Source organism: Falco rusticolus, unplaced genomic scaffold (genome assembly GCF_015220075.1).
Source record: "Falco rusticolus isolate bFalRus1 unplaced genomic scaffold, bFalRus1.pri scaffold_78_arrow_ctg1, whole genome shotgun sequence".
Lineage (NCBI taxonomy): Eukaryota > Metazoa > Chordata > Aves > Falconiformes > Falconidae > Falco > Falco rusticolus.
The window spans coordinates 30,987-56,723 of NW_023618243.1; the positions used below are offsets into that span (position 1 = coordinate 30,987).

Sequence of the window (25,737 nt, forward strand, 5' to 3'; positions counted from 1 at the left end):
CCCCCCTCCCCAGGCAGCAGGGACTCGCTGCCCCCTCCCCACCCCTGCCTCAGTCTCCTAGTGCCACCCCCAAAGCCCCCCCCTCACTAGTGCCACTCTAGTACCCCCTCTATGCCCCATTGCCCCCCCCCAGGTCCTAGTGTCTCCCCTCCACCCATTGACACCCCCTCCCTAGGTCCCGTTGCCCCTCCAGATCCCATTGCCCTCCCCAGGTCCCAGTGCCCACCCCCCGACTCCCCGCCATAGCCCCCCAAGGGTCCCCATTACACCCCAAGCCCCCATTCGCCCCCTGGGTCCTAGTGCCCCCCTCAGATCCCTTCTACCCCCCAGGGTCCCCTCAACCCCTAGCCCTGCTCCCCCCCCCCCCTTGGCCCCCCAGGTCCTAGTGCCCGCCCCCCCCAATAGCCCCCCAAGGGTCCCCATTACACCCCAAGCCCCCATTCCTCTCCTGGGTCCTACTGACCTGCCTACAGACCCATTGTCCCCCCCGGGTCCTAATGCCCCCCTCAAATCCCTTCCACCCCACCTGGTCCCCTCGCCCCCCAGCTCTGCTGCCCCACCCCCGCCCCCCCGGTCGCCCCCCCACCTTGTGGCGCGTGAGGGCTCCCACGATGAGGGGACACACCATCCCTGAGAGCGTCCCCACGCCGTTGGAGAGCCCCATCAGCACGCTGGCGTAGCGGGGGGCGATGTCCAGATGGTTGACATTGAACCCTGGGGGGGGGGGATGGGGGGGGATGGGCAGGGTGGTGTGTGTCTCCCGGGTGGTGTCACCCCCCACCCCCCCATTCCCTGTCCCCACCGGAGATGGCGAAGCCACTGAAGCCCACGGCCAGGACAAGGAAGGAAATGGCGACTGCGCGGGACCGTGAGTAGCCCACCACCAGCAGCAGCGTTGCCTCCATCCCGAAACCTGGGGGGGGGAAGCAATGCGGGGGGAGGGAGGGGGGTCACCCATGGCTGGGGACATGCCAGACACACACACCCCCCCCATATCAGCCCCCAGGGACACACAACAGCCCCTGATTGCCTGGGTGGCGTCCTCCCCAGAATGGCCTGTGCCCCCCATGCCCCCTTAGTGTTCCCTCCACTATGTGTGTCCCCCCACATCCCCTCAGTGTGTCCCCTCGGTGTGCCCCCCTGTACCCACCCCCATCCCCCCATGCCCCCCTGCCCCCCCATTCCCCTCAGGAGCCCCTCCATCCCCCACTCCCATCCCTCCCCCCCCTCCCCCCCCCATCGTGTCCCTCTGTCCCCACTAGGTGCACCGCCTATCTCTATGGTGTCCCCCCTTATCTCATCAGTGCCCCCCATTGTCCCCTGTGTGGCCCACGTCCCCCCCCCGTGTCCCCCCCTTGTCCCCCCCCTTCCCTGCCCCCTCCTCCTCCCGCCCCCCCCCACTCCCCCCACCCCCTTGGCAGCTCCCCCATCCCCTCAGTGTCCCCCACACCCCCCCCATCCCCCCTTCCCTCCCCATCCCCCCACCTCCCCATACTCCTCCCGCTCCCCCTGCTCCCCCCAGCCCCCCATTCCCCCTCCCCATGCCCCCCACGCCTCCCCATCCCCCCACTCACCCCCCCATCCCCCCCCTCGCCATCCCTTCCCTCCCCATGCCCCCCCACTCCCCGTGCCTCCCCATCCCCACCTGCCCGCCCACCCTCCGCCTCCCCTCCCTCCCCACCCCCTCAGCAGCCCCCCTAATCCCCACACACACTCCCCCCACCCCCCCTCCCTTCCCTCTCCATGTCCCCCCCACCCCGTCCCTTCCCTCCCCACGCCCCCCACCCCCACTGACTCCCTCCCCACCCCCCATCCCCCTTCCCTCCCCATGCCTCCCCATCCCCCCCTCCCCTCCCTCCCCACCCCCCATCCACCCCTCCCTTCCCCCCCATGCCTCCCCATCCCCCCTTTCCTTCCCTCCCCATGCATCCCCCCTCCCTCACCCCCGCAGTTCATCATCTTGCGGACGTTGGTGGTCGACATCAGCCCCCGGGAGCGCAAGAAATCGGCGATTTGGCCCCCGATGGGCACCACAATCGTCATCACCAGGTGGGGCAGCGCCGACAGCAGCCCCACCTGGGGGGGGGAGGGGGGACATCAGCCCTGGGACCCCCCAGGGTGGTCCGGGGGTGGTGGTGTCCCGTTGTGGGTAGGGTGGGGGGGTGTCCTACCTTGCTGATTTCAAAGCCGAAGACCTCCTCAAAGTAGGCGGGCTGGCTGATGAGCAGCAGGTAGAAGGTCCAGCTGCGGCAGAAGTTGGCCACGATGATGGCGTAGACGGGCATGGAGGTGAAGAAGTGGCGCCAGGGGGTGGCCAGCTGTCGGGGAGGGGCGGCCGGTCACCCCCCCGACCCCCGCTGGTACCCCGGCTCTGGCCCTCCGGGGTTGGGGGAGGAAAGGGGAGCCCTGACCTGCTGCTGACCTCTGACCTGTGTCTGACCCCTGACCCCAGTTTAACTCTCTAGCCCGTAGGAATGGCCTGACCCCGCTGGCAGTGCCCCGCAGTGCCCTGACCCCGTGCGACCCTGCCCTGACCCCGCTGGCAGTGCCCCGCAGTGCCCTGACCCCGTGTGACCCTGCCCTGACCCCGTTGGCAGTGCCCCGCAGTGCCCTGACCTCATGTGACCCTGCCCTGACCCCGCTGGCAGTGACCCGCAGTGCCGTGACCTCATGTGACCCTGCCCTGACCCCGCTGGGGGTGACCTGCAGCACCCTGACCTCAGATGACCCTGCTCTGAGCCCAGACCCCGCTCCCAGGGACACATAGTGCTCTGACCTCAGGTGACCCTGCTCTGACCCTGCTGCACATGACCTGCAGCACCTTGACCCCTCATGACCCTGCTCTGACCTTTAGCCTGACCCTACTCCTGACCCCAGTTTGACCCTGCAGCCCACAGGAGTGGCCTGACCCTTGACACCACAGCTGACCTCTGACCCTGCTAGCAGTGCCCCACAGTGTCCTTGACCCCAGGAGACCCGGCTCTGACCCCTGACCCCACATGGTCCTTTTCTGACCCCTGACCCCGCTGCCAGTGACCCACAGCACCCTGACCCCAAATGACCCCACCCTGACCCTTGACCCTGGTGCACCCTGACCCCACATGATCCTACCCTGACCCTTGACCCCACCCCAGTGACCCCCAGCACCCTGACCTCACATGACCCTGCCCTGCCTCTTGACCCCACCCCCAATGACACCCAGCACCCTACCCTGCCCACCCCCCCCCTCAGCCCTAAACCACCCCAGGACGCCCCCCCAAACACCACCACCCCCTGGCCATGCCCCCTGACCTTTGACCCCTGACCCCACCCACCAGCAGGGGGTTGCTGCCCACGCTCTCGCCGATGCTCTCCTCGATGTACTTGCGCTCCTCGGGGGAGATGGTGGGGTGCTGGGCTGGGCTCTCGTAGGACACCAGCACCCAGAACAAGTACCAGCACACCCCAAAACTACCTGGGGGGGAGGGGCGGGGGTCAGGGTGGTGTCAGACCCTGGGGAGGGGAGAGGGGGGTGTGTGTGTTTGTGTGTCTCACCATAGACGTAGAAGACGGAGCTCCAGCCCGTGTACTGCACCAGGAGCCCGGCCAAGGGCATGGCCACCACCGCCCCTGCGTAGGAGCCTGTGCCAAGGGGGTGTGTGTGTGTCACATCAGGGACTCCCCCCCCGGGACATGGGACCCCCTCACACCCCACAGGGAGCTTGGCATCCCGGAGCCCCCACTCCCATGGGCATCCTGGGAACCCCTCCCCCCACATGCGGTCCCCGCCCACCAGCCCCAGGGACACCCCCACACCCCACAGGGAGCCCCTGCCCAACCCCCACCCCACAGGGACCTCCCAGGGACAGGGGACACTCCTCTCCCCCAGGGACATGGGACAACCCCCCCCCCTTCCTCGGGAGCCGGGCATCCTGGAGCCCCCACCCCCATGGGCATCCTGGGAGCCCCACACCCCACAGGGACACTGCCCCCACCCCCCCCAACGATATGGGACACCCCACCCCAGGGACATGGGACACCCCAGACCTCCTGCACTATGGAGATCTTCCCACCCCACAGGCAACCCCCCCACAAGGATCCCCTCCCCCTCCTCACCCGATGGGTATCCCAGCATCGGAGACCCCCCACCCCATGGAGACCTCCTCCACCCTGGCACCCCCCAAAACCTGCCCCAACCACAGGGAAACCCCCCACCCCCCTGACCCTGCAGGGACCCCATCTCCCTCCTCACCCTGTGGGTATCCTAGCACCAGGGACCACCCCACCCCATAGAGATTTGCTCCACCCCGCCCCCCCCCAAATGACAAACCCACGCCTGCAGGGACCCCCTCCCCCACCCACCCCACGGGTATCCCAGCGCCAGGGCACCCCCCCAACCCACAGGGACCCAAAAACACCAGCCCCCCCCCCCCCCACCATGGGGCCCCCCCGGGCCCTCCCCCGCCGCCCCTCCCCCGCACCACAGAAGGCCGTGGTGGCCAGGCGGCTCCGCTCCAGGGGGGGGGGCCCACTTGCTCCAGATCCCGTGACAAGCCGGGTAGGTCACGCCCTGGGCGGGGCGGGGCAGGTCACACCCAGCCCCACTCCCCAGCAGGGGACACCGCCCAAGCCCTGCCCCACCCGCGGGGAGAATCCCCCAGGCCCCGCCCACCCGCGGGGGAGGAGGGGGAAGGGACCCCCTTAGGTCCCGCCCACCCGCGGGGGAGGAGGGGGAAGGGACCCCCTTAGGTCCCGCCCACCCGCGGGGGAGGGGGGGGAAGGGACCCCCTTAGGTCCCGCCCACCCGCGGGGGAGGGGGGGGAAGGGACCCCCTTAGGTCCCGCCCACCCGCGGGGGAGGGGGGGGAAGGGACCCCCTTAGGCCCCGCCCACCCGCGGGGGAGGGGGGGGAAGGGACCCCCTTAGGCCCCGCCCACCCGCGGGGGAGGGGGGGAAGGGACCCCCTTAGGCCCCGCCCACCCGCGGGGGAGGGGGGAAGGGACCCCCTTAGGCCCCGCCCACCCGCGGGGGAGGGGGGGAGGGACCCCCTTAGGCCCCGCCCACCCGCGGGGGAGGGGACTCCTTTGGGCCCCGCCCACTACAGGGAGAAGGGAGCCCAGGCCCCGCCTCCCTTAGGCCCCGCCCACCTCCACCAGCCCCTGCAGCACGCGCACGGTGATGACGCAGCCCACGTGGGTGCGCGCGGCCGCCGGGATCAGCATGTTCAGCAGCGATGTGGAGACGATGGCCAGGCCGAACACCCTGCGGGGGGAGGGGCGGGGCGTGGGTGGAGGGAGGGGACATGGGAAAGGGCATGGGGGGAGGGGTGTGGGAGGGGTGTGCAGTGGGGAGGGGGCGTGGTTGTGGGGGGAGGGGCGTGGGAGAGGTGTTCAGTGGGAAGGGGGCGTGGGAGGGGTCGTGGGTGTGGGGTGAGGGGGGCGTGGGAGGGGCGTGCAGGGGTAAGGGGGTGGGGGGAGGGGGCGTGGGGGAGGGTTGTGATGGGGTCATGGTGGGAGGAGCGTGTGTGGGAGGGGCATAAGGGGTGTGACACGGGGAGGGGCCGTAGGATGGGGGATGTAGGGGGCAGGGGTGGGGGATGGGACACGAGCAGAACAAGGTGTGTGAGTGCCCCCCCCCCCCGCCAGTCCCCAGTGCCCCCTAATGACCCCCCACCCCCATCAGTGCCTCCCCACCCCCCAGTGCTCCCCCCCATGGCCCCCCCAAGTGCCCCCACCCCCCTGTGGCACCCCCTATGCCCCTGTGCCCCCCTCACATACTCCCCAGTGCCCCCCTGCCCCCCAGTTACCCGCTCATGCCCCCCAGTGCCCACCCATGCCCCCATCCCCCATGGCCCCCCAGTGCCTCCAGTGACCCTCTGCCCCACTGTGCCACCCCTATGCGCCCCAAAGACCCCCTGTCCCCCAATGCCGCCCCCCAGCACCACCCCCCCTGCCCCAGCCCCTCTGTGCCCCCCTCCCGTGCCCCCCCCCCCCCCCAACCTGTTGGCCGCGAACTTCTGGGCGATGAAGCCCCCCGGGATCTGGGTGACGATGTACCCCCAGAAGAAAGAGCCGTGGATCATCCCCACTGTCTCGGGGTCCCAGTTGAACTGGGCACGCTGGGAGGGGACGGGGGTCACCTTGGCCCTCGGTCAGGAACCCCCACAGAGACCCCCTGAACTGCCCCCCCAGGGCCCCTCAACTCCCCTGCACACACCCCCCCTTCCCGCCTGTGCCCACTGACCTCCCCCATTGACCCCCCCCGTGCCCCCCATTGCCCCCACCCCCTCATTGTCCCCCGCCTGCCCCCCGCCCCTCCCCTCACAAGCCCAGGTGTCCTGTTGACCCCCAGCCCCTCCCCAGCCCCCCATAGCCCCTCCCCCCACCTGCCTGGGTGCCCCATTGATTCCCAGCCCCCCATTGCCCCCCACCCGTCCCCAACCTGCTCGGGTGCCCCATTGACCCCCAGCCCCCCAACCCCCCTACGCCCCCCTCTCCCCCACCTCCCCTCCCTCACCTGCCCGCGTTCCCCATTGACCTCCAGCCCCCCCTGCCCCCCCCGCCCCTCCCCCACCTGCCCGTGCGCCCCGTTGACCATGCTGACGACGGCCACCCCCAGGTTGCAGCGGATGCCGAAGCTGATGCAGAAGCCGATGGCGCACAGCACTGCGATCCCGTACCGCCGCGGCAGCCCGCAGCACGTGCAGTCCAGCACGGGGGGGCGCGGGGTAGAGCCCCCCCCGGGGTCCCCCCCGGGGCCCAGCTCCAGCCCCTCCGCATCCGCCTGCCGCCGCTCAAGGGCCCTGCGGGGATGGGGGAGCGTCACACCTTGGGGGGGGGGGGGCACCCTAACACTTGACACCCCCCCCAACCCTGGCGTCCCCACATCCCCCTTGGTGTCACTGCCCCTTCCCCATCCCCCCGGTGTCATCCCCCAGCTCCCTGCACCTCCCTTCCCCCATCCCTGATGTCCCCACATTCCCCTGTTGTCACTGCCCTCCCCCCCCCATCCCCATGCTCCCCCAATCCCCCCTGGTGTCACTGACACCCCCCCCGCCAAGCTCCCTGCACCCCCCACCCCCCCCCATTCCCGGTGTCCCCACACACACCCTGCTGTCACTCCCCCCCTCCATGTCCCCAGCTCCCCCTGTCCCCCCCCGCCGTGGCAGCAGATTACTGCACATCTAAATCCCCTGTCTGAGCCCCGGGGGGGGGGGAGGGGGGGCACACACGCGGACACACGCGTGTGACACGGGGGAAGGGTGCCCAGCTGGGGGCACACGCGTGTGAAAGCCCCCCTTGCCCACCCCCCACGTGTGTCCCTGGACACGCTCCCACTTACATAAGCCGGGGGGGATTAGGGGCAGCTGGGGGGGCACACGGACACGCTTGCACACGCGTGTGTGCAGCGCACGAACTCCCTCCCCCCCAGAAAAAAAGAGGGGAGCCCATAAAGACCCCAGGTCCAGCCCCAACCCCCATGAAAACCCCAAGGGGCTGGTCCTACACGGTGGGGACCCCCCCCAGGAACCCCCCCGGGTCTGTGGGGTCTGCGTCCCCCCCCGGGGTCCCCACTTACCGGTGCAGGCGGCCCAGCCCAGCCCCCACCTGCCGCCTGAACTCCTCCCGGTTGAACTGCATGGCGGCTCAGGGCTCCATGCTCCTGGGGGGGGTCCTGCGCCCCCCCACCCCACGGTGTCCCCCCCCCCCCCCCCGACACCTGGGGTCCCCCCCCCCTCCCCCCAACACCTCCGGGCTGGCAACGCCTGGATCCTGGCTCTTCCTCCTCCTGGAGGCCCGGGGTTCTCTGGGAGTCCCCCCCCGCCCCCCCCCCACTGGCGGCTCAGCACTAAATCCCCCCCGCGTGGGCAGAGCCCCCCCGCCGGGTGGGGAAGGGGTGGGCAGGGAAGGGCAGGCTGCGTGGCCGGCGTGGGCCAGTAGGAGGCACAATTGTATTGGGGGGGTGGGGTGGCGGGGGGGGCACCTGGGGGTCTCTGGGGAAAGAGGCGGGCACCTAGGAGTCTCTGGGGGTGGGGTGGGGGGCCCAGGGGACATCCAGGGGTCTCTGGGGGTGGGGACAATGGGGATGACACCCAGGGGTCTCTGGGGGTGGGGGATCTCTGGGGGACACTCAGGGGTCTCTGGGGGGGACAGACACACTACACCCAGGGGGGCACCCAGCTGTCTCTCGGGGGCGGGGGGAAGGCACCCAGGGGTCTTTGGGCAGTTGGGATGGGACCCAGGGGTCTTCAAGGTGGGGGAGGCACCTGGGGTTCTCTGGGGAAGGGGGGAGGGCACCCGGGGGTCTCTTGGGAGGGGAAATGGGACATGAGACTCAGTGGTCTTGGGGGGTAGGGGGCCACCAGGAGGTCTCCGGGACAGGGGCACCCAGGGGTCTCAGGGAGGGGGTGGGGGGGGCACCTGGGGGTCTCAGGGATGAGGATGACCCAGGGGTCTCTGGGAGTGTGTGTGTGGGGGCACCCAGGGGTCTTGGGGGGGAGGGGGCACCCGGGAGGGGGTGTCTCTGTGGAGGAGGGGGAAGGGCATCCAGGGGTCTTTGGGGAGAGGGGGAAAGTGACATGGGACCTGGGGAGTCTCTAGGAGGGCGTGTGTCTGTGTGACTCAGGGGTCCTGGGGCTGGATGACCCACGGGTCTCAGGGGGGAAAGGGGTGCGGGGGCACCCGAGGGTCTTAGGGACAGGGGGAGGGGGGTGCCACCCAGGGGTCTCAGGGATGGGGGAGGGGCACCCAGGGGTCTTGGGGACAGGGTATGGGGGGAAACCCAGGGTTCCTGGGGTGGGGATGACCCAGGGGTCTCCAGGAGGGGGCCAGCCGGGGGTCTTGGGTGGGGGGGGGATGGGACGGACACCCAGGCCCAGCGCACATGCATGTACACGCTCGGTCATTTATTACCGGTTTCTGTACAAAAATCACAGTGGGAAGGGGGACAGCAGCAGGGGGGAAGCGGGGGGCAGCCCCTCCCCCCCCCCCCATCACACCCGCAGGGGCATGGTGACAGTGAGGACCTACGAGAAGAGATCAAAGGTCACAGATCAGCTAAGGGTGGGGCCTCCTGAGAAGAGGGGCTTGAGGGGAGGGGGGGGGAAAGGAGGGGGATTTAGCGGGGGCTCAAGGGGAGGGGCGGGCAGTTGCCATGGTGACCATTACCTTGGTGCGGCGGTGGAAGCAGGCGTGGCAGCGGGCGGGGTCGGGGGGGAGGGGCAGCCCCAGCTGCAGGAGGGGGGGGGCCGCCCCCCACCCCCCCCAGCACCAGCCGCTCCTCGCTCAGCCCCAGCCACAGTGACCCCGCCCCAACCTGGGGCAGGGGGCAGAGGTTGGGGGGGTCAGACAGTCCCACCCCCAACTCCCCTCCAACTTTTACAGGGACCCTCCCAGCCCCCACCCACTGCCCCCCCCACCCCCCCACATACCCCCCCAAGTCACACATGACCCCTCACTACCCCCCCCACCTCCCCACTGCCCCCCCCAGGACCTCCCCACTGCCCCCGCCCCTCCAGGACCCCCCCACTGACCCACCCCACCCCCTCAGGACCCCCCCAATCGTACATAACCCCCCACTGCCCCTCACCCCCCCCCAGCCCCACAGGACTCCCCCAGTTCCTCACCAACCCCCCAGAACCCCCCGAGTTCCTCCCCTGCCCCCCAGGACCCCTCCCCAGCCCCCTTCCCCCCCCAACTCACAGCATGGGGCAGGAGGACGCGTGCCTGCAGCACTTGCGGATGCTGGGCCGAGGGTTCAGCCACTACCACGAACTGGGGGGGCTTTGGGGGGCTGCTGGGGGGGGCAGAGGTCAGGCGGGGGGTACCCTTGGGGGAGGAGGGGGGACCCCTGGGCAGTGCAGAGGGACCCCATCCTCACTAGGGCCCACAGCTCTTACCCGGGGGGCAGCAGTGGCTCCTCTGGGGGGGGGCTGTAGGAAGAAGCAGGTCAGAGCTGGGAGGGGACACTGGGGGGAGGGGGCGGGGGGACACCGGAGGGGGGGTCGACCCTCACTCACCCCTCCAGCTCCTGGATGTGGGGGCGGGGTCGCGCCCGGATGTTCTGGGCCGAGATGGAGCCCATGAACTTGCGGTTCTGCAGCACGCGCCAGCCTGCCGGGGGGGAAGCAGGGCAGGTCACAGGGGTGCGAGACCCCCCCACACACCCCAAACCCCCCTCCCAGCCCCCATTCTGTCCCCTGCTTCCGTTCCCCCCACATTCCACCCCCACTCCCCCCCAGTTCACCTTCCCCCCCCAGCCCCCCCCCCCCCCCCCATGGCCCCCCCAGTCCCCCTCACCAGTCAGCTCCAGTTCCACCCCATACTTCTCCGACAGCCCCTCCATGGCCACTGTCAGGAAGAACTCCAGGTAGAGGGGGTCAGCCTGGGGGGGGGGAGGGGGCACACAAAGCGAGGGGTTAGGGCCCCCCAACGACCCCTCTACGACCCCCCCACGCCCCCCCCTTACCTGCAGGGTGCGGAAGAACCCTGAGTTCACCACCACGTCATAGGCGGTGCAGCCCCGGCCGCCTGTCAGAAATGGGGGGGGGTCACTGAAAAACTGGTGGGGAGGCATGAAAAAGGAGGCGTCAGGGGTATTTTTGGGGCGAGGGGGGGCTCTTCTCACCACGATCCAGCTCAGCATGGGGCTCCCCCAGGCTCATGGGGATGCGGAAGGCACCAGCAGCGGGGGGAGGGGCGTGAAGGAGGCGTTGGAGCCCAGGGGGGGACAGTGGGGGGGGTGGGGGCACCTCCTTCGAGTGACACACATTAATGAAGACCTTGCCCCCCCCTGCCCAGGTCTTCACGCACAGCCCTGAAAAAAAGGGGGGGGGGGGCTCAGGGGGTGGCCAGATCCCCCCTGTCCCCCTGAGCCTCCCCAAGCCGCCCTACCTGGCTGTGGGGTGACAGCACGGGAGGGGGCGGCAGGGGGGGTGTCCTCTTCAGCCTGGGTCACCTGGGGGGGGGAGGGGGAGGGGGGGGCAGAAGGGTGGGGAGGGTCAGGAGCAGGACAGCCTCCCCTCCCCCAGTCCCTAGCCCTCCCCCGGTGTTCCCCCCTACCTGCAGCAGGAGCCGTCGCAGCGTCTCTTCATCTTCCTCCTCTGCCTCCAACTCGGCCGACAGCAATGACGGGTCCGCCATGACAGGAGGGCTGGGGGGGCAAGGGGGGCCATGGGGGGGGCAGGGGCCCCCCAATACCGCCCCAGGCCCCGCCACACCTGGCATCCCCTCGATCCAGGGCCCCCCTGCAGCACAGGGACCCCCAGCCCCCCCGATCCCTCAGCCCCCCCCAGAGACCTCTCAGTGCCCTCCAGAACCCCCTGGGACCCCTCAGGGCACTCCCCTCCCCCCGAGCTCCTCAGCCCCTCCTTGAGCTCCCTCAGCGCCCCCGCACCCAAGAGCCCTCCTCCCCACCCAAGAACCCCTAGTACCCCTCAGAACTCCCTCAGCCCCCTGCCCCTCCGAAGACCCCTCCCCCCCCCCAAGAACCCTTTGGGATCCCCCAGAGCCCCCTCACCCCCCAAGAACCCCTTGAGACCCCTCAGAGCTATCTCAGGCCCTCCCTCGAGCCCCCTACAACCCCCCCTCCCAATAACACCTTGGGCCCCCTCACACCCACCCAAGAACCCCCTGAGACTCCTCAGGGCCTCCCCCGAGACCCCTCAGAAGCCCCCAGCCCCTTACCGGCCGCCGCTCCCTTCCCGCCGCACAGCACTTCCGGTTCCGGCGGCGGGGGCGGGCCCTGTCTCTATGGTTCCGCCGCGGCGATGGGGCCGCTCTTTCCGCCCCGGGAGGTCATCTCGGTGGTGCGATGGCGGCGCTGGACCCCCCCCGGGTCCCGGGGATCTTCAGTGCTATGGAGGAGGGGCCGTGCCCCGGGGGGGGGAGGCCGGGGGAGGTGAGGGGGCCTGGGGAGGGGCACTGGGAAGGCCCATGTAGGGGGCTGGGGGGCTGTGAGGGGTCTTGGGGGGGGTCCTGGGGGAGGTTGAGGGGTTGGAGGGGCAGGGGGTCCCATGGAGGGACACTAGGAGGGGCTGTGGGGCGTGAGGAGGTGTCCTGGGGGCCTCAGGGAGCTCTTGGGGGGGCGTGGGGGGGTCCTGAGGGAGCAAGTGGGGCTGGGGGAGGGCACTGGGGGACACCGGGGAGGCCCGTGGGGCTGGGGGAGTCACGGGGTGGGGGGCTAGTGGGGCTCTTGGGGCTGGTGGGGGTTCACGGGGGGGGCCCTAGGGGGCCACAGTGGGCTAGGGGGTTCACAGGAGGGGGGCTGGGGGAGTCACAGGGGGGGCCTTGGAGGGATCCATGAGGCTGGGGGGGGGGGCACAGGGAGGGCCTGGGGGGGCTCTTGGGGCTGGGGGAGTCACGGGGGGGGAGTGGGGGGACTTCTTGAGGCCGAGAGGGGTCACGGGGGGCTTGGGGGGGCGCCCTTGGGGCTGGGGAGCTCATGGAGGGGGGCTCTTAAGTCCAGGAGCTGTCACGGGGCAGCTCTGAGGGGGGGCCTCTTGGGGCCAGGGTGTCGTGGGGGTGACCTGGGGGGACACATGAGGCTGGGGGGGGTTACGGGGGGGCTCTTGGGGCTTGGGGGGGGTCACGGGGGGGGGATGATAGCGGGGGCGGTGGGGGGCAGCTGCCCGTGTCCCCCGGGCAGGGGTCAGGGTCCACGGGGCGGGACGGGGGCAAAGTGCGGGGCTGCGCCTGGGCGCCCCCTGTGGGCCGAAAGGCGGTGGGGGAGGGGCTGGGGGGCTTGTGGGGGGGTGCTGCCCTGGCGCTGCCCCCCCCCCCCCCCCCCCCCCCCCCCCCCAGGCATGGTTGGAGACCCACGGCCGGGCCCTGGGGCACTTTGTGGCTGGGATGTGGCTGAAGCCACCAGGACGGAAAGTGCTGGAATGTCGGGAGGCTGCTACAGGTATGGGGGAGGGGGAGGTCAGGGGTCAAAGGTTATGGTGAGGAGGGGTCAGGAATCATGATACCCCTCTGCCCCGCCCCCGCCCCCTGCAGGGCGGCTGCTGGCGACGGTGCCGCGGGGGGAGGCGGCGGATGTGGCGGCGGCCGTGGAGGCAGCGGCGGCGGCAAAATGGGGGCAGCTGGGGGGGGCCCGGCGGGGGCAGCACCTGCGGCGGTGAGTACATGTGACCCCTGACCCCGCGAGGTCCCCCTCCCCTTATTATGCCCCTTCTCCCCCCCCGCCTTTTATTTTCCCCCACCCTGCCGCATTCAGTGGTACGGTGACCCCGTGTGACCTGTCCACCCCCGTGGCACAGTGACCTTCTGTGACCCAATGACCTCAGCTGTCCCCAGCTTCCTGTGAGCCCAAGGCCACACCCTGTCCCCGGTACCCCTACTGTGCCTGCTCCCCACCATCGCTCTGTGCCCCCCCATACGCTCACCCCTCCATGATCCCCTGTCCCCCCCATGTCCCTGTGTCCCCCTGTGCCTCCCCATTCCCCCATGTTCCCGCATAGCCCCGTGTCCTCCCATCCCCCGCTGTCCCCATGACCCCCCCATAACTCCTTGTCCCGCCATTGCCGTGCCTCCCCATAACACTCTGTGTCCCCCATCTCCCCCTGTTGTCATGCCCCCCCATAATCCCTTGTCACCCCATGCCGCCCCATAATCCCGTGTCCCCCCATCCCCATAACCCCGTGTTCCCATATCCCCCCCCACGCCCGCCGTAACCTCTGTCCCCCCATCCCCCACGCCCCCCGTAACCTCTGTCCCCCCATCCCCCATGCCCCCCCATAACACTCGTCACCCTGTACCCCCATGTTCCCCCCATAACTCCCCGTCCCTGTGTCCCCCCCATCCCCCCATAACCCCGTCTCCCCATTCCCCATCCCCCCATGCCCCCCTCGTGCCTCCCCCCCAGGCTGGCAGCGGCGCTGGAGCGGGGGGCTGCAGGGCTGGGGGCCGTGGCCGCTCTCGGGGGGGGGGCGGCCACTGGCCCAGGCCCTGGGGGGTGACCTGGAGCTGGGGCTGCGGCTGCTGCGGGTGCCGGCGGGGTGGGTTCGGCTTGGCCCCCCCGGCCTGGAGGGCTGGGCCCCCCTCGGTGAGTGTGTGCCCCCCCCCCTCCCCAGAGCCCCCCTCAGCCCCCGCTGACCCCCTTCCTTTGTCCCCAGGGGTGGTAGCCGTCGTCATGTCGGGGTCCTGCTCGCTGCCAGCACTGCTCTGGAAGCTGGGACCCCTCCTAGCCATGGGTGAGGGGGGGGGCCGGGGAGGGGGGGGCACGTGGCAGTGAGGGGACCCAGGTGTTGTCTGGGGGGGGGGGGGCTCGGGTGTTTGGGGGGGAACCCCACCGTGGGGGAGAGGGCACAGCCCTCCTGTCCCCATATGGGAGCTCAGCATCTGGGGGGACACCCATCCATTGGGGGGTGGGGACGACCCAGGTATTTGGGGGGGTCCCGGAGACCCCTAGGTGACCAGGTGATGAGGGGGGAAGGTGTTTGGGGGGGACCCCACCGTGGGGGGGGTACAACCCAGGTGTCCCCATATGGGAGCTCAGTATTCAGGGGAGCACCTGTCCATTATGGGGGGGGAACCCGGGTGTTTGGGGGGGTCCCAGAGACCCCTGGGTGCCTAGGTGTTGGGGGGGGGGGGGGGGGGGGCTGGCTTTCATGGGACCCAGGTGTGGGGGGGGGGGGGGGGGGGGGCGGGTGGGAAACCCCATGATGTGGGAGGGACAGCTCGGGTGTCCCCATATGGGACCTCGGCATTCAGGGGGAAACCCATGTGGTGGGTGGGGGGTCCCAGATATTTGGGGGGAACCTTTGGGTGCCCAGGTGTTGAGGGGGGGCCCCAGGTGTTTGGGGGGGACCCCATGATGGGGGGTGGACAACCCAGGTGTCCCCCTACGGGAGCTTAGCATCCAGGGGGGCACCCATCCAGTGGGGAGGGGGACACCCAGGTATTTGGGGGTGTCCCCTGGGTCCCCAGGTGCTGGGGTTCCCCCCAGGTGTCTGGGGGGGCAGGGCCCCCCCGATGGCAGATGGGGACCCCCGGGTGTCACATGCAGGGAACACGGTGCTGGTGCTGCCCCCACCCGAAGCCCCCCTGGTGCCGCTGCTGGTGGCGGAGCTGAGTGGGGAGGGGGGGGGCGCTGCCCCCCGGAGTGCTCAACGTGGTGACGGGGACCCCCCGCCTGCGACGCGCCCTCCGTGCCCACCCCCACATCAGCGCCGTCACCTTCCTTGGCGCCCACCAGGTATGGGGCGGGGGGGGAGGGGGCTGGGGGGTGCCCATGTCCCCTTATGGGGTGTCAGGGTGGGGGTGGGGGGGTCCCAGTGTTCCCCATGTTCCCACATGGGGTGTCAGGGTGGGGGCGGGTGGTCTCCGTGTCCCCACAGGGGTTGTCAGGGTGTGGCCGGGGGCTCCTGTATCCCCATATGGAGTGGCAGGGGGTTCTCATGTCCCTGTGTGTGTGTGTCCCGTACAGGAGGAAGTGCAGGATGTGGCCTGGGGGTCCCCATGCTGGGGACCTCGCCTTGGGGGGGCTCGGGGGGGCCGCGTCATTGTCATCGTCCTTGACTCAGCCGACCTGGACAGCGCGGCTGCTGCCATCGTGGGGAGCATGGGGACCCCCCCGGCACTGGTGAGTTGGGAGGGGGTCCCCAAGGGTTGGGGGGGCTGGGAGCAACCCCTGTGCTCCCTGACCCCCCTGTGTCCCCAGTTCCCGTGGGGGGGCTGCGTGGTGCTGGCGCAGGAGGGGGTGGCGGCGGCGCTGGAGCGGCGGCTGCGGGCCCGGCTGGGGGGGCTGCGGCTGGGGGACCCCCTGGATCCCCGCACCGATGTGGGGCCACTGCCCCCCGCGGCTGCCCCCCCCGAGGGGCTGGTGCAGGCGGCGCGTGAGGAGGGGGCTGAGGTGAGTGGCGCATGGGGGGGGGGGTCGGGGGGGCTGAGGTGGGGGGACAAGGGTGGCACAGGGAGTGGGGGGGCACAGGGGGACACGGGGGGGCTGAGACACGGGGGGGGCTGAGTTGGGGGGATGTGGGGGGCACAAGGACATTGGGGGACACACGGGGTCCGCTGGGGGACACCCACCCCCGGCCCCTCCCCCCGGCCCCTCCCCCCAGGTTTTCCAGCCGCAGCTGCCGCTGCCCCCAGGGGGGCGCTTCTACCCCCCCCACCCTGGTCACAGGGGTCGCCCCCACCTCGCGCTGCCTCCGAGAGCTGGTGGGTACCGGGCGGGGGGTGGGGGGCAACCAGCCGGGGGGTGATGGGGGGGTTAGGGTGGGGCATGGGGGCTGGGTGGGGCACGAGGGGGGGGGGGTGGGCGGGGTATGTGGGGTGGGGGGTGGTGTTAGGCAAGGGAGGGGGGATGGGCAGGAGATGGGGTGCGGGAGTTGGGCAGATTGTGGGGGGGAGGGGCAGGGTTATAGGGGGGCTGGGCAGGGCAGGGGGGGATGGGCGAGAGGATGGGGGTTTGGGGCAGGGGATGGGGGCAGGGGGGATGGACAGGTAATGGAAGGGGTTGGGCAGGGTATGGGGCAGGGCATGGGGGGGGGTGCGGGGGGGGTGGTGGTGGTGGCAGGGGGGGGGAGTGGCCTGCTGATGCCCCCCCTCCCCCCCCCAGGCGCTGGGGCCGCTGCTGGTGCTGCTGCCTGTGCGCTCCCCGGGGGAGGCCGTCACCGTGGCCTTGGGGCTGCCCCACGTTGCCGCTGCCGCCATCTGGGCGCAGGATGTGACCCTTGCCCTTGAGACGGCCGACAGGTGACCTCTGCCCTTGACCTTTGACCCCACACCCTCCAGTGGCCCTTGGCTGACCTATGACCCCTGACCCCCGCAGGCTCCCTCTGGGGCTGGTGTGGCTCAATGCGCTCAACCTGCTGGACCCCCTGGGGGGCTGTGCTGGGGGGGCCGGGGACCGCGCCAGCCTGGAGGTGGGGGGGCCTGTGGGTCGGGGGGTCTGGGGGGGGGGGGGTTCTGTGGGTCAGGGGGATCCTGGGGGAACATGGGGTGGCAGGGTTGGGGACTGGAGGTGGGGGGGGGCCTGGGGGGGGCCAGGGGGTTGTCCTGGGGGGACATTTGGGGTCAGGGGTGAGGGTTGGGGGGGGTCCTGGGGGGGTTCCAAGGGGTCCTGGGCGTGTTTGGGGGCAAGGTCTGAGAGTCGGGGGGGCTGTACTGGGGGGACATGGGGGGGCTGGGGGTGGGTTCCGAAGGGGCTTGGGGGATCCTGGGGAGGGGCGGGGGGTGGGTTTCAAGGGGGCATGGGGGGGTGGGGGGTGGTCCTGAGGGTCGGGGGGGGCAGGGGGGACATGGGAGTTCTGGGGCAGGGTCCCAAGGGGGCATTGGGGGTCCTGGGGGTCGGGGGAGTCCTGGGGGGACAAGGGGGGAGCAGGGGTGGGTTCTGAGGGGTCCTGGGGGGATCCTGAAGGTCAGGGAGGGGCACAGGGGTGGGTTCCAAGGGGGCGTGGGGGGGTCCTGTGGGTCGGAGAGGTAGTGGTGGGACATGGGGGGGTCCTGATGGCTGGGGGTGGGGTCTGGATGAGTCCCGAGGGGACATGGGGGGTCATGGGGGGACATGAGAGCTTTGAGACAGGGTCCTGCGGGTGTTGGGGGATTGGGGGGGGGGGGGTCCTGAGAGGGTCCCAGGGGGATGTGGGGAGTCCTGGGGGGCCGGGAGGGTCAGGGAGGGGGGAGTCCTGGAAGGTTCTGGGGGGACTCTGAGCTTCCTGGGGGGGTGGGGGTCCTGGGTGGTTTGGGGGGGCTGTGGAGGGGCTGGGGGGTGGGGCCTGGGGGTGGGGAGTCCCTGTTCTACTGCAAGTAGACAGGCTGTGCCCCTCCCCCCCAGGCACTGCGAGAGTTCGGGCATCCCCCCTGGGACCCCCTCGAGACCCCCCAGGATCAGGAACTTGGGTAAGGCCGACCCCCCCAGCGGCCCAGCGATCCTCCCCCCCAACAGCCCAGGGACCCCCACGCAGCAGCCCGGAGACCCCCCCAACTCCCCCCCCCCCAACAGCCCAGGGACCCCCCCAACTCCGCCCCCCCCCCCCAACAGCCCAGGGACCCCCACGCAGCAGCCCAGAGACCCCCCCAACTCCTCCCCCCCCAGTGGCCCAGCGCCCCCACCCCGCAGCAGCCCAGGGATCCCCCCCAGTAGCCCAGCACTCTGACCTTTGACCTCTGACCCCACCACCCCCAGCCCACCCCCCACCCCGGGGGGGGCCCTGGTCCCCCCCAGCTCTGGTGACATTGCTGCCGCTGTGGACACTGCCCGCCGCATCGCCCCGGGGTGAGTGACTTGGGGGGGGGGTGGGGGGGGGGTTGGGGGGGGGGGATGGGGACGGGTTGGGGGGGGGGATGGGGGGACGGGTTGGGGGGGCGGGTTGGGGGGGGGGATGGGGGGGCGGGTTGGGGGGGGGTCTGTGCTGGGGTGGTCCCCACACCCGGGGGTCCACAGTGCTGCCATGGCCCCTCGCAGGTGGGGGCGGCTGCCGGGGGCGGCCCGTGCCCAGGTGCTGCGGGGGGCAGCGGCGGCGCTGGGGGCCGGGGAGGACGATGGTGACGATGGTGACAATGGCCACAATAAGGACAACGACCACAATGACCACGATGGTGCCAATGGGCACAATGGCGTCCGGGGGCTGCGGAGGGCGCTGCTACAGTGGGCGGAGCACGTGGAGCTGGTGGGCGGGGCCGTGCAGGTGGGTGTCGTCAGATGGGTGTGGTCTGAAGGGAGGTGGGGCATAGGGTGGGGTGGGGGGCGTGGCATGAAGGGCTCGACCTAAAGGCGATGGGCGCGGCCTGAAGGTAATGGGCTTGTCACGAAGAGGTTGGCCTGGAGGCGGTGGGCGTGCCCTGAAGGTGGTGGGTGTGGCACAAAGGGCATGGCGCAAAGCCGATGGGTGTGGCATGGAGAGCTGGGCGTGGCACAAAGGGCGTGGCCTGAGGCGTTGGGCATGGCCTGAAGGGTTTGGCCCAAAGGTGGTGGGCGTGGCCCAAAGGCCTGAATGGGGGGGTGGCCCGGAGGGGCGTTGCTAACCTGTCCCACCAGGAGGTGCCCGGGGGGCGGGCCCTGGTCACGCGGGCACCACTGGGTGTAGTGGGCGTGGCCTGGAGCGGGCCCCGCCCCCTGCAGCGGGCACTGGAGCTCCTCCCCCCCGCACTGGCACTTGGCAACAGCCTCGTGGTGGTGGCGCCCCCCAGCGGCCTGGAGGCGGCCCTGCGCCTGAGGCAGGTGGGTACCTCCCGCCAGAGACCCCCCCATGTGTGACTCCATCCTGTGTGACCCCCCCCCACCCCCACCCAGGGACCCCTGTGTGCCTCCCCCAGGGACCCTGGACCCCCCTGGGACCCCCCCAGGACTCCCCTTGACTTTCCTAGGGACCCCCATCCCCCTCCCTTAATTCCCTGATGCTGCTCCTGGGACCACCCCTGGGATCCCCCATGTCCCCATTTGCTCTGGGACCCCCCCAGGACCCCCCCCTCCCCCGACGATGTCCGTCAGTCCCCATGGAACCGACCCCCCCAACACCCCTGGGTGCCCCCCCAGGGCCCCACCTGTGATTCCCCCTGGGCCTCCCCCCATGGACCCCCTCTCCCCCCCCTCCCCCCCCAGTGACACCCCTTTGTTCCCAGGCGCTGGTTGGGGCAGGGCTCCCCGGGGGGGCCCTGACCGTGCTGCCGGGGGGGGCTGGGGGTGACGAGGTGACACTGGCACGACACCACCCCGATGGGCTCTGGCTCTGCGGGGGGGGCGCGGTGAGTAATGGGGGGGGGCACTGGGGAGGGGGCAGTGACCCCTGGTATGGGGGGGGGGGGGTGGGCCCTGGGAGGGTTATTGGGGGGGGGGTGTCCCCAGCGTGGGAGTGGTCCCTGTGGGTGGGGGGTTATTGGGGGGGATGTCCCCAGCGTGGGGGTGGTCCCTGGGGGGTGGGGGGGTATTGGGGGGGGCGTTGGGGGGGATGTCCCCAGCATGGGGGTGTCCATGCCCCAACTCCCTCCCCAAAATCTCCCCCACCCCCCCAGGGCCCCGACTGGGCCTCAGCCGCAGGCATCACCCACGTGTGGGTCCCGGGGGGGGTCCTGGGGGTCCCGGGGCAGAAGCATCCCCCCGGGGCCGAGCAGGAGCTGGAGCTGCGCTGCACCCGTCCCCGCTGCCTCTGGGTGCCGGGGGGGGGGGCTCTGAGCCCCAGACCCCTGGCGACCCCTGACCTATCACCCCCAAATTGAGACCCCTGACCCTAATAAATGCCCATCCTCCATCTTCTGCCTGCGTTGGGGCTGGGGGGGGGAAGGGGGTCTCGGGGGGGGGGCTGGGGGAGGGAAGGGGGTCTTGGGGGGGGGGGGGGCTGAGGGTTCCTGGGTGGGGGGTACACGGGGGGCGTTCCATGGGGAGAGGCCCAGGGGGCATCACAGGTGTGTCCCTGGGGGGTCCTGGGAGGGGGTTGGGGGTCTCGGGGTGGGGGGGGGCACACGGGGTCCCCCTGGGGGGCTGGGGGGGGTGTCAGGCGACCCTGAGGGGGAACACGGGGGTCCTGGGGGGGGGAGAGAGGGGGAAATGTGGTCCCTGGGGGGGTTGGGGGTCCCTGGGGGGGGTGTCGGGGTCCCTGCGGGGTCACACGGGGGTCCCTGGGGGGTCGGGGGTCACTGGGGGGCCTGGGGGGGGAAAGGGGGTCGCTGGGGGCATTGGGGGTTGTGCCATTGGGTGTCCCCCCTCCCTCACGCCACTAGGGGGCGCCCCACCCCGCCACGTGCCCGGCCACTGGGGTCCCCCCGGGTGCGAGGCAGCGGCGCCCCCGGGTTAGGGCGGTGGCGTGGGGGGGGGGTGGGGGGCTCTGAGACCTTCGGTCCCTTGGGTGGGGGGGTGGGGGGAAGGCTCCCGCGCGCCTGGGTTTCCCACTCGGCATCACTTTCACTTTCGGTGGCGGCTCCGCCGCAGCCCCGGGGGGGTCCTGGGTCCCCCCCCCCTCCCCTCACCACCCCGCCATGGACCCCGCCCCCCCCCGGCTCCGCTCTGGTAAGTGGGGACCCCCCGGCGCCCCCCTTGACCCCCTCGGCCTCTCCCCTCCCCCACCCCTGCTGCTCCCTTTGACACACCCCCCACAGACACCCCCCCCCCTCCCCCAACGCCCCCTGGACAGCTGTGGGACCCCAATGGGACTACCTCTTCCCCCCTCCCAGGCCCCCCCCGCCCCCCATGTACCCCCAGCCCCCGGTGCCGGCCCCCCCCCCCCCCCCCCCCCCCCCCCAGCCCCCGGTGTTGTCGTCCCGTCCTCCGATCCCCACCCCCCAGGTCCTCGGTGCCCCCCTCCCCCCCCCCCCCCCCGGTGCCCCACCCCTCTGGTTCCCCCCCCCCCCCCCGCCCCCCCAGATCCCCCCAGGCCCCTGGTGCCCCCCCCCCCCCCCCACCCCAGGTCCCCCCACCCCCCGTGCTCCCCCCCAGATCCCCGTCCCCCGCAGGTCCCCCCAGCCTCCGGTGCCCCCTCAGTCGTCGTCCCCCCCCCCCCCGCGTGCCCCCCCAGGTCCCCCAGCCCCCCGTGCCCCCCCCCCCCCCAGGTCCCCCTCCTGCTCCTCCTGATCGCGGCCCCCCCCGGCGGCTGCTGCTCCTTCGACTTCAACCCGGTCAGCAGCACCTTCAGCTCCCACGTCGATGCCCTGGTGAGACCCCCCCTCCCCGGGACCTTCCTCGCCACACCCCCCACCTCCGGGACCCCTCCCCCAGCCTCCCGCCCTCCTCGACCCCCACCCAGATCCCCCCCACCTCCAGGTTCCCCTCCCAAGACCCCCCTCTCCCCCCCTCCAGACCCCCCCCCCAATGGACACACTGCCGACTGCTACCAACCCCCTCCCAGGATCCCCCAAATCTCCCCTAGGACCCCCTCCCCACCCCCCTGACCCCCCCTCACTTCCCAGGGAAAGCCCCACCTTGGGTCCCCCAACCCCCCCCCCCCCCTTAGATCCTTGGAGTCCCCGGAGCCCCCCTCCAGCCCCCCACAGCCCACCTGTACCATTGGGGACCCCTCAACTTCCACCCCCCCACCCCCCCGCAGACCTCATGGCTCATCCTGGACTATCCCGTGGCGATGCCCAGCAACCTGGCGGCGGTGAGCAGGACCCCCCCTCCACCATCCCCCCCCCAATATCCCCTTCTCCCATCCCCAGCAACTTGGAGACAGTGAGCGGGACCCCGCGGGACCCCCCCAATATTCCCATTCCCCCCTCCTCCCCCATTCCCAGCAACCTGGAGTTAAGCGGGACCCCCCTGTGATTCCCCTATGACACCCCCCCAACTCTGTGCTCCCCCACCCCCCAGTATCCACGCCCCCCCCCCATCCCCTGCAACCTGGAGGTGGTGAGCAGGACCCACCTGGGACCCCTCCCAACTCTGTGCCCCCCCCCTCCATGTCATCAGCCCCATCCCCAGCAGCCTGGGGACAGTGAGCAGGAACCCCCAGACCCCCCCATGCCCCCCCCTCCAACTCCATGGCCCCCCCCATCACTCCCCACATCCCCCTGCCCCCCAACTCCCCTCCTTCACCCCCCCATCACCCCTGGGACACCCCTGTCCCCCTTGTGACCCCCCTGCCCCCCCATCACCCCTGTGACCCCTCCTCCCCCCCCCACCCAGTCACCCCTGGGAACCCCCCCCAGGACACCCTGCCCCCCCATCACCCCTGTGACCCCTCTGCCCCCCCCCAACACTCCTGGGACAACTCCCCCGCCCCCCCTGGGACACACACACCCCCTCATCTCCCCTGGACTGCCCCCCATGACCCCCCCCTGCCCCCTCCCAGGACAGCCGCTGCTCTGACCTCTGGGGACTGCACTTTGTGGGGGCGGCACTGCGGCACATGGTGGGGGTGGCGGGGGGGGAGCTGGCCCCCCACCTCCAGGCCGTGGCCGCCCACGTTGCCTTCGTCACCGAGTGTCACATCCAGGTGGGGGGGGTGGGCTGTGGGGCTCTGGGGCGGGTCGGGGGGGAGGGTGTCAGAGGATTGGGGCAGCGTCTCGGGGTGGGGGGTGGAGGGGCATGGTGGGGGGTCTTGGGGGGGGTCTGAGGTAGCTGGGAGTCTGGGGGCGGGAGGGGGGGCTGGGTGGGGGTGTCCGAGAGTGGGTGGGGGAGGGCTGGAAGTGGGGAGGGCTGGCGGGGGGGGGTTGGGGAGGGTCTTGGGGATGTCTGAGGTAGCTCTGGGGTTGGGGCGGGGGGGCCTGAGCGGGTCTTAGGGGTGTCTGAGGTAACTCTGGGGGTCTGTGGGTAGGAGGGGGAGCAGGTGGGTGGGTCTGGGGGGGCGGGGGGCGTGTCTTGGGGGGGTCTGAGTTAACTCTGGGGGTCTGGGGGTGGGGCTGAGGGGGCAGGCTGGGGGTGGGGGGGGCTGGGGGGATTCTTGGGGGGGGCTGAGGTAACTCTGGGGGTCTGGGGGTGGGGGGGTGGGGGGCTAGGGCTGGGGTTTGGGTCCTGGGGGGGGTCCTGAGGGGGGTCTGAGGTAACTCTGGAGGTGGGGGTAGGCTGAGGGTGGACGAGGGGGGGCTAGGGGGGGTCTGAGGGGGGGGGTCTGGTGGGGGGGTGGGGGTCTTGGGGGGGTCTGAGGTAACTCGGGGGGTCAAAGGGGGTGGGGGTGCCTGGGGGGGGGTGTTCGGGGGGTCTGAGGTAACTCTGGGGGTCTGGAGGGGCATTATGGGTTGCTCGGGGGGTGGGAAGGGGTCTGGGGGCTCAGGGTTTTGGGGGGCGGATGTGTCTTGTGACACGCCCCCCCCCCCGCAGGACCCCCAGGGCTGTGTCCAACTGGAGACGGTGAACGTGACGCAGCTGCTGGGGGCCCTCGTGCGGCACCTGGGGGGGCTCCGGGGGCGACCCCCCCACTTCCCTGGCTGCGCCCGCCTGCGCTGCCGCCCAGGTACCACCCTGGGACCCCCCCGGGGACCCCCCAGCACCCCTGGGACCCCCAACCCCCCAGAGGCTCCCTGACCCCTTGCAGACCCTCCCCATGGCGGGGGCACACCCCAGATACACCCCCCCTCCCCCATCCTCAGGGATCTGCTGCTCTGGGGACCCCCCCGGGGACTGACGCGCCCCCGGGACCCCCCTGAGGGGCTCCATGCTCAATAGGGATCTTCCTGGGCCCCCCCCAAGCCCCCCCCCCCCCAGCAAGGGGGCACCTCCCAGCAGCCCCCCCAGGACCCTCTAACCCACAAGCCCCCCCCTTCTGAAGTCCCACCCCACCCCAAAGCCCCTCCCAGACCCCTGACCCCCATCTCCCCCCAGGCCCCTCCTCAAGCTCCTCCAACCCACAAGCCCCTCCTCCCACCCCCACCCCCAGACCCCCTGACCCCTGTCTCCCCCCATGCCCCCCCCATGCCCCTCCAACCCACAAGCCCCCTTCCCAAAGCCCCCCCCACCAATCCCTCCCCCCCCTCCAGGACCCCCCAGGACCCTTCAAGCCACAAGCGTCCCCCAAGCCCCCCCCAGCCCCCCTGACCCCCATCTCCCCCCAGCCCCCCCCCTGACCACCCCTGTGGTGCAGCACGAGAGGACCCTGGGGTCAAGGTCAGCCCCCCCCCCCACCCCCAGCACCTCTGGGCTGGTGCTGCTGGGGGGGTTGGGGGGGGCCCTGGGCCTGGTGGCGACCGTCTGGGTCCTGTGGAGGCGGCCCTGTGCCCAGGTGGGGGCATATTGGGAGCACTGGGGGGTGGGTACTGGGGGTGCTGGGGGGAGTGGTGCCCCCTCTCAGCCCCCCCCAGCCGTTGCAGGGGACCCCGATGTCAGAGCAGGATGGGACCTGAGCAGAGAACCAGGGATGGACTCAGGTATGGGGGGGGTCCCGGGGGGCAGGGGCTGCCTGGACCACTGGGTGCTCACCCCTGCCCTCCCCCCCCTCTGCTTTCAGGCTGGCCTGAGACGCTGCTGCCACAGGATTGGGGTGCAGGAGAGATGAGGACCCCCCCGATCCCCCGTGGAGGGACCCTGGGAGCCGCAGGGGGGGGTCCTGGGGGGGCGGGTCAGGACCCCCCCCAATTCACAGAGAGACTGGGGGGGCCCAGCCCCCCCCGGGGCCATAAACTTGGTGTTGAGATGTTGACTCTTGAGCTTGGTTTGGGGGGGCTGGGAGGGGGAGGGGAGCCAGAAGCACCTCAAGCCGCCCCCCTCAAGCCCCCCCCCGAGCCCCCCCAAGGTGGCAGTGCTGGGGGGTGGGGGGGCCCTGGGGCTCTGCACCCCGAAGTCCCCCTGGAGGAGCACAGGGCTGGGGGGGTCCCACAAACGCTCTCGAGGCACTCCCCCCCCAGCAGCATCCCCGGGCTGGTTAGAGATGGACTGGGAACTGGGAACTGAGAGCACTGGCTGGGCTGGGGAGAGGCACAGGTGACCTGGGAGGCAACTGGGAGGGAACTAGGAGAACTGGGCTGGGCTGGGGAGAGGCACAGGGGACCTGGGAGGGACCTCGGAGAAATGGGATGTAGTGGAAAAGTCGCATTAGACTGGTGCTGTTGTGCCCAACAGGTGTTTATTGGGGGGGGGGGGGTCTCGGGTAGCAGGGCTGGAAGTGGGGCCAAGCGACATTGTGCCGGGACCAGCAATGGAGCAGGAGGCAGAGCAGTGCCAGCAGTGGTGGCAGTGCCAGAGTGCAGCGGTGGTAGCAGTGCCAGCAGTGCCCACAGTGGAGACAGTGCCAGCAGTGCCAGCAGAGCCCACAGTGGGGGTAGTGCCAGCAGTGCCAGCAGTGGTGGCAGTGCCAGAGTGCAGCAGTGGTAGCAGTGCCAGCAGTGCCAGCAGTGGAGACAGTGCCCATGGCGGTGGCAGTGCCAGCAGTGCAGCAGTGGTGGCAGTGCCA

The 25,737-nt window shown here is 71.3% G+C and overlaps 4 protein-coding genes across 4 annotated transcripts in view; 2 read left to right on the top strand and 2 right to left on the bottom strand.

The window, feature by feature from the left end:
* SLC17A7 (solute carrier family 17 member 7) overlaps positions 1 to 7,692 on the bottom strand; it is an 8,758-nt gene extending 1,066 nt beyond the window's left edge. The window contains 12 exon segments of the mRNA XM_037374885.1: positions 561 to 714; positions 803 to 913; positions 1,944 to 2,076; positions 2,172 to 2,318; positions 3,315 to 3,454; positions 3,535 to 3,621; positions 4,461 to 4,503; positions 4,505 to 4,549; positions 5,126 to 5,240; positions 5,978 to 6,096; positions 6,552 to 6,780; positions 7,557 to 7,692. Of these exon segments, the coding sequence (XP_037230782.1) occupies positions 561 to 714; positions 803 to 913; positions 1,944 to 2,076; positions 2,172 to 2,318; positions 3,315 to 3,454; positions 3,535 to 3,621; positions 4,461 to 4,503; positions 4,505 to 4,549; positions 5,126 to 5,240; positions 5,978 to 6,096; positions 6,552 to 6,780; positions 7,557 to 7,618 (1,385 nt within the window). The 5' untranslated portion in view covers positions 7,619 to 7,692.
* Positions 7,693 to 8,866: 1,174 nt separating this feature from the next.
* Positions 8,867 to 11,736, bottom strand: PIH1D1 (PIH1 domain containing 1). Its single transcript, XM_037374903.1, is given in 12 exon segments — positions 8,867 to 9,003; positions 9,146 to 9,242; positions 9,244 to 9,293; positions 9,680 to 9,773; positions 9,877 to 9,909; positions 9,997 to 10,090; positions 10,277 to 10,361; positions 10,446 to 10,507; positions 10,605 to 10,793; positions 10,871 to 10,934; positions 11,039 to 11,129; positions 11,663 to 11,736. Coding segments are annotated over 11 exon segments (882 nt in total). The 5' UTR covers positions 11,120 to 11,129; positions 11,663 to 11,736; the 3' UTR covers positions 8,867 to 8,970.
* ALDH16A1 (aldehyde dehydrogenase 16 family member A1) lies at positions 11,714 to 20,172 on the top strand. Its single transcript, XM_037374902.1, is given in 20 exon segments — positions 11,714 to 11,876; positions 12,779 to 12,881; positions 12,974 to 13,094; positions 13,842 to 13,896; positions 13,898 to 14,021; positions 14,092 to 14,169; positions 14,985 to 15,058; positions 15,060 to 15,173; positions 15,405 to 15,560; positions 15,639 to 15,830; positions 16,042 to 16,086; positions 16,088 to 16,141; positions 16,542 to 16,678; positions 16,755 to 16,848; positions 17,760 to 17,824; positions 18,111 to 18,200; positions 18,390 to 18,612; positions 18,963 to 19,145; positions 19,547 to 19,669; positions 19,937 to 20,172. Coding segments are annotated over 20 exon segments (2,322 nt in total). The 5' UTR covers positions 11,714 to 11,789; the 3' UTR covers positions 20,141 to 20,172.
* Positions 20,173 to 20,468: 296 nt separating this feature from the next.
* On the top strand, positions 20,469 to 24,910 carry FLT3LG (fms related receptor tyrosine kinase 3 ligand). The gene is made up of 9 exons (XM_037374884.1): positions 20,469 to 20,485; positions 20,642 to 20,927; positions 21,467 to 21,568; positions 21,961 to 22,014; positions 22,705 to 22,848; positions 23,673 to 23,805; positions 24,404 to 24,570; positions 24,650 to 24,715; positions 24,796 to 24,910. Exons 1-8 carry the CDS (start codon positions 20,469 to 20,471, stop codon positions 24,689 to 24,691), a joined length of 945 nt encoding a protein of 314 aa, XP_037230781.1. The 3' UTR covers positions 24,692 to 24,715; positions 24,796 to 24,910.
* The last annotated feature ends 827 nt before the right edge of the window (positions 24,911 to 25,737 follow it).

Bases quoted from the DNA above. Each gene is read 5' to 3' on its own strand.
- FLT3LG (XM_037374884.1), top strand. The intron at 22,015-22,704 runs GTGAGCAGGACC...GCCCCCTCCCAG, and splicing joins TGCCCAGCAACCTGGCGGCG to GACAGCCGCTGCTCTGACCT. The intron at 24,571-24,649 runs GTGGGGGCATAT...AGCCCCCCCCAG, and splicing joins GGAGGCGGCCCTGTGCCCAG to CCGTTGCAGGGGACCCCGAT.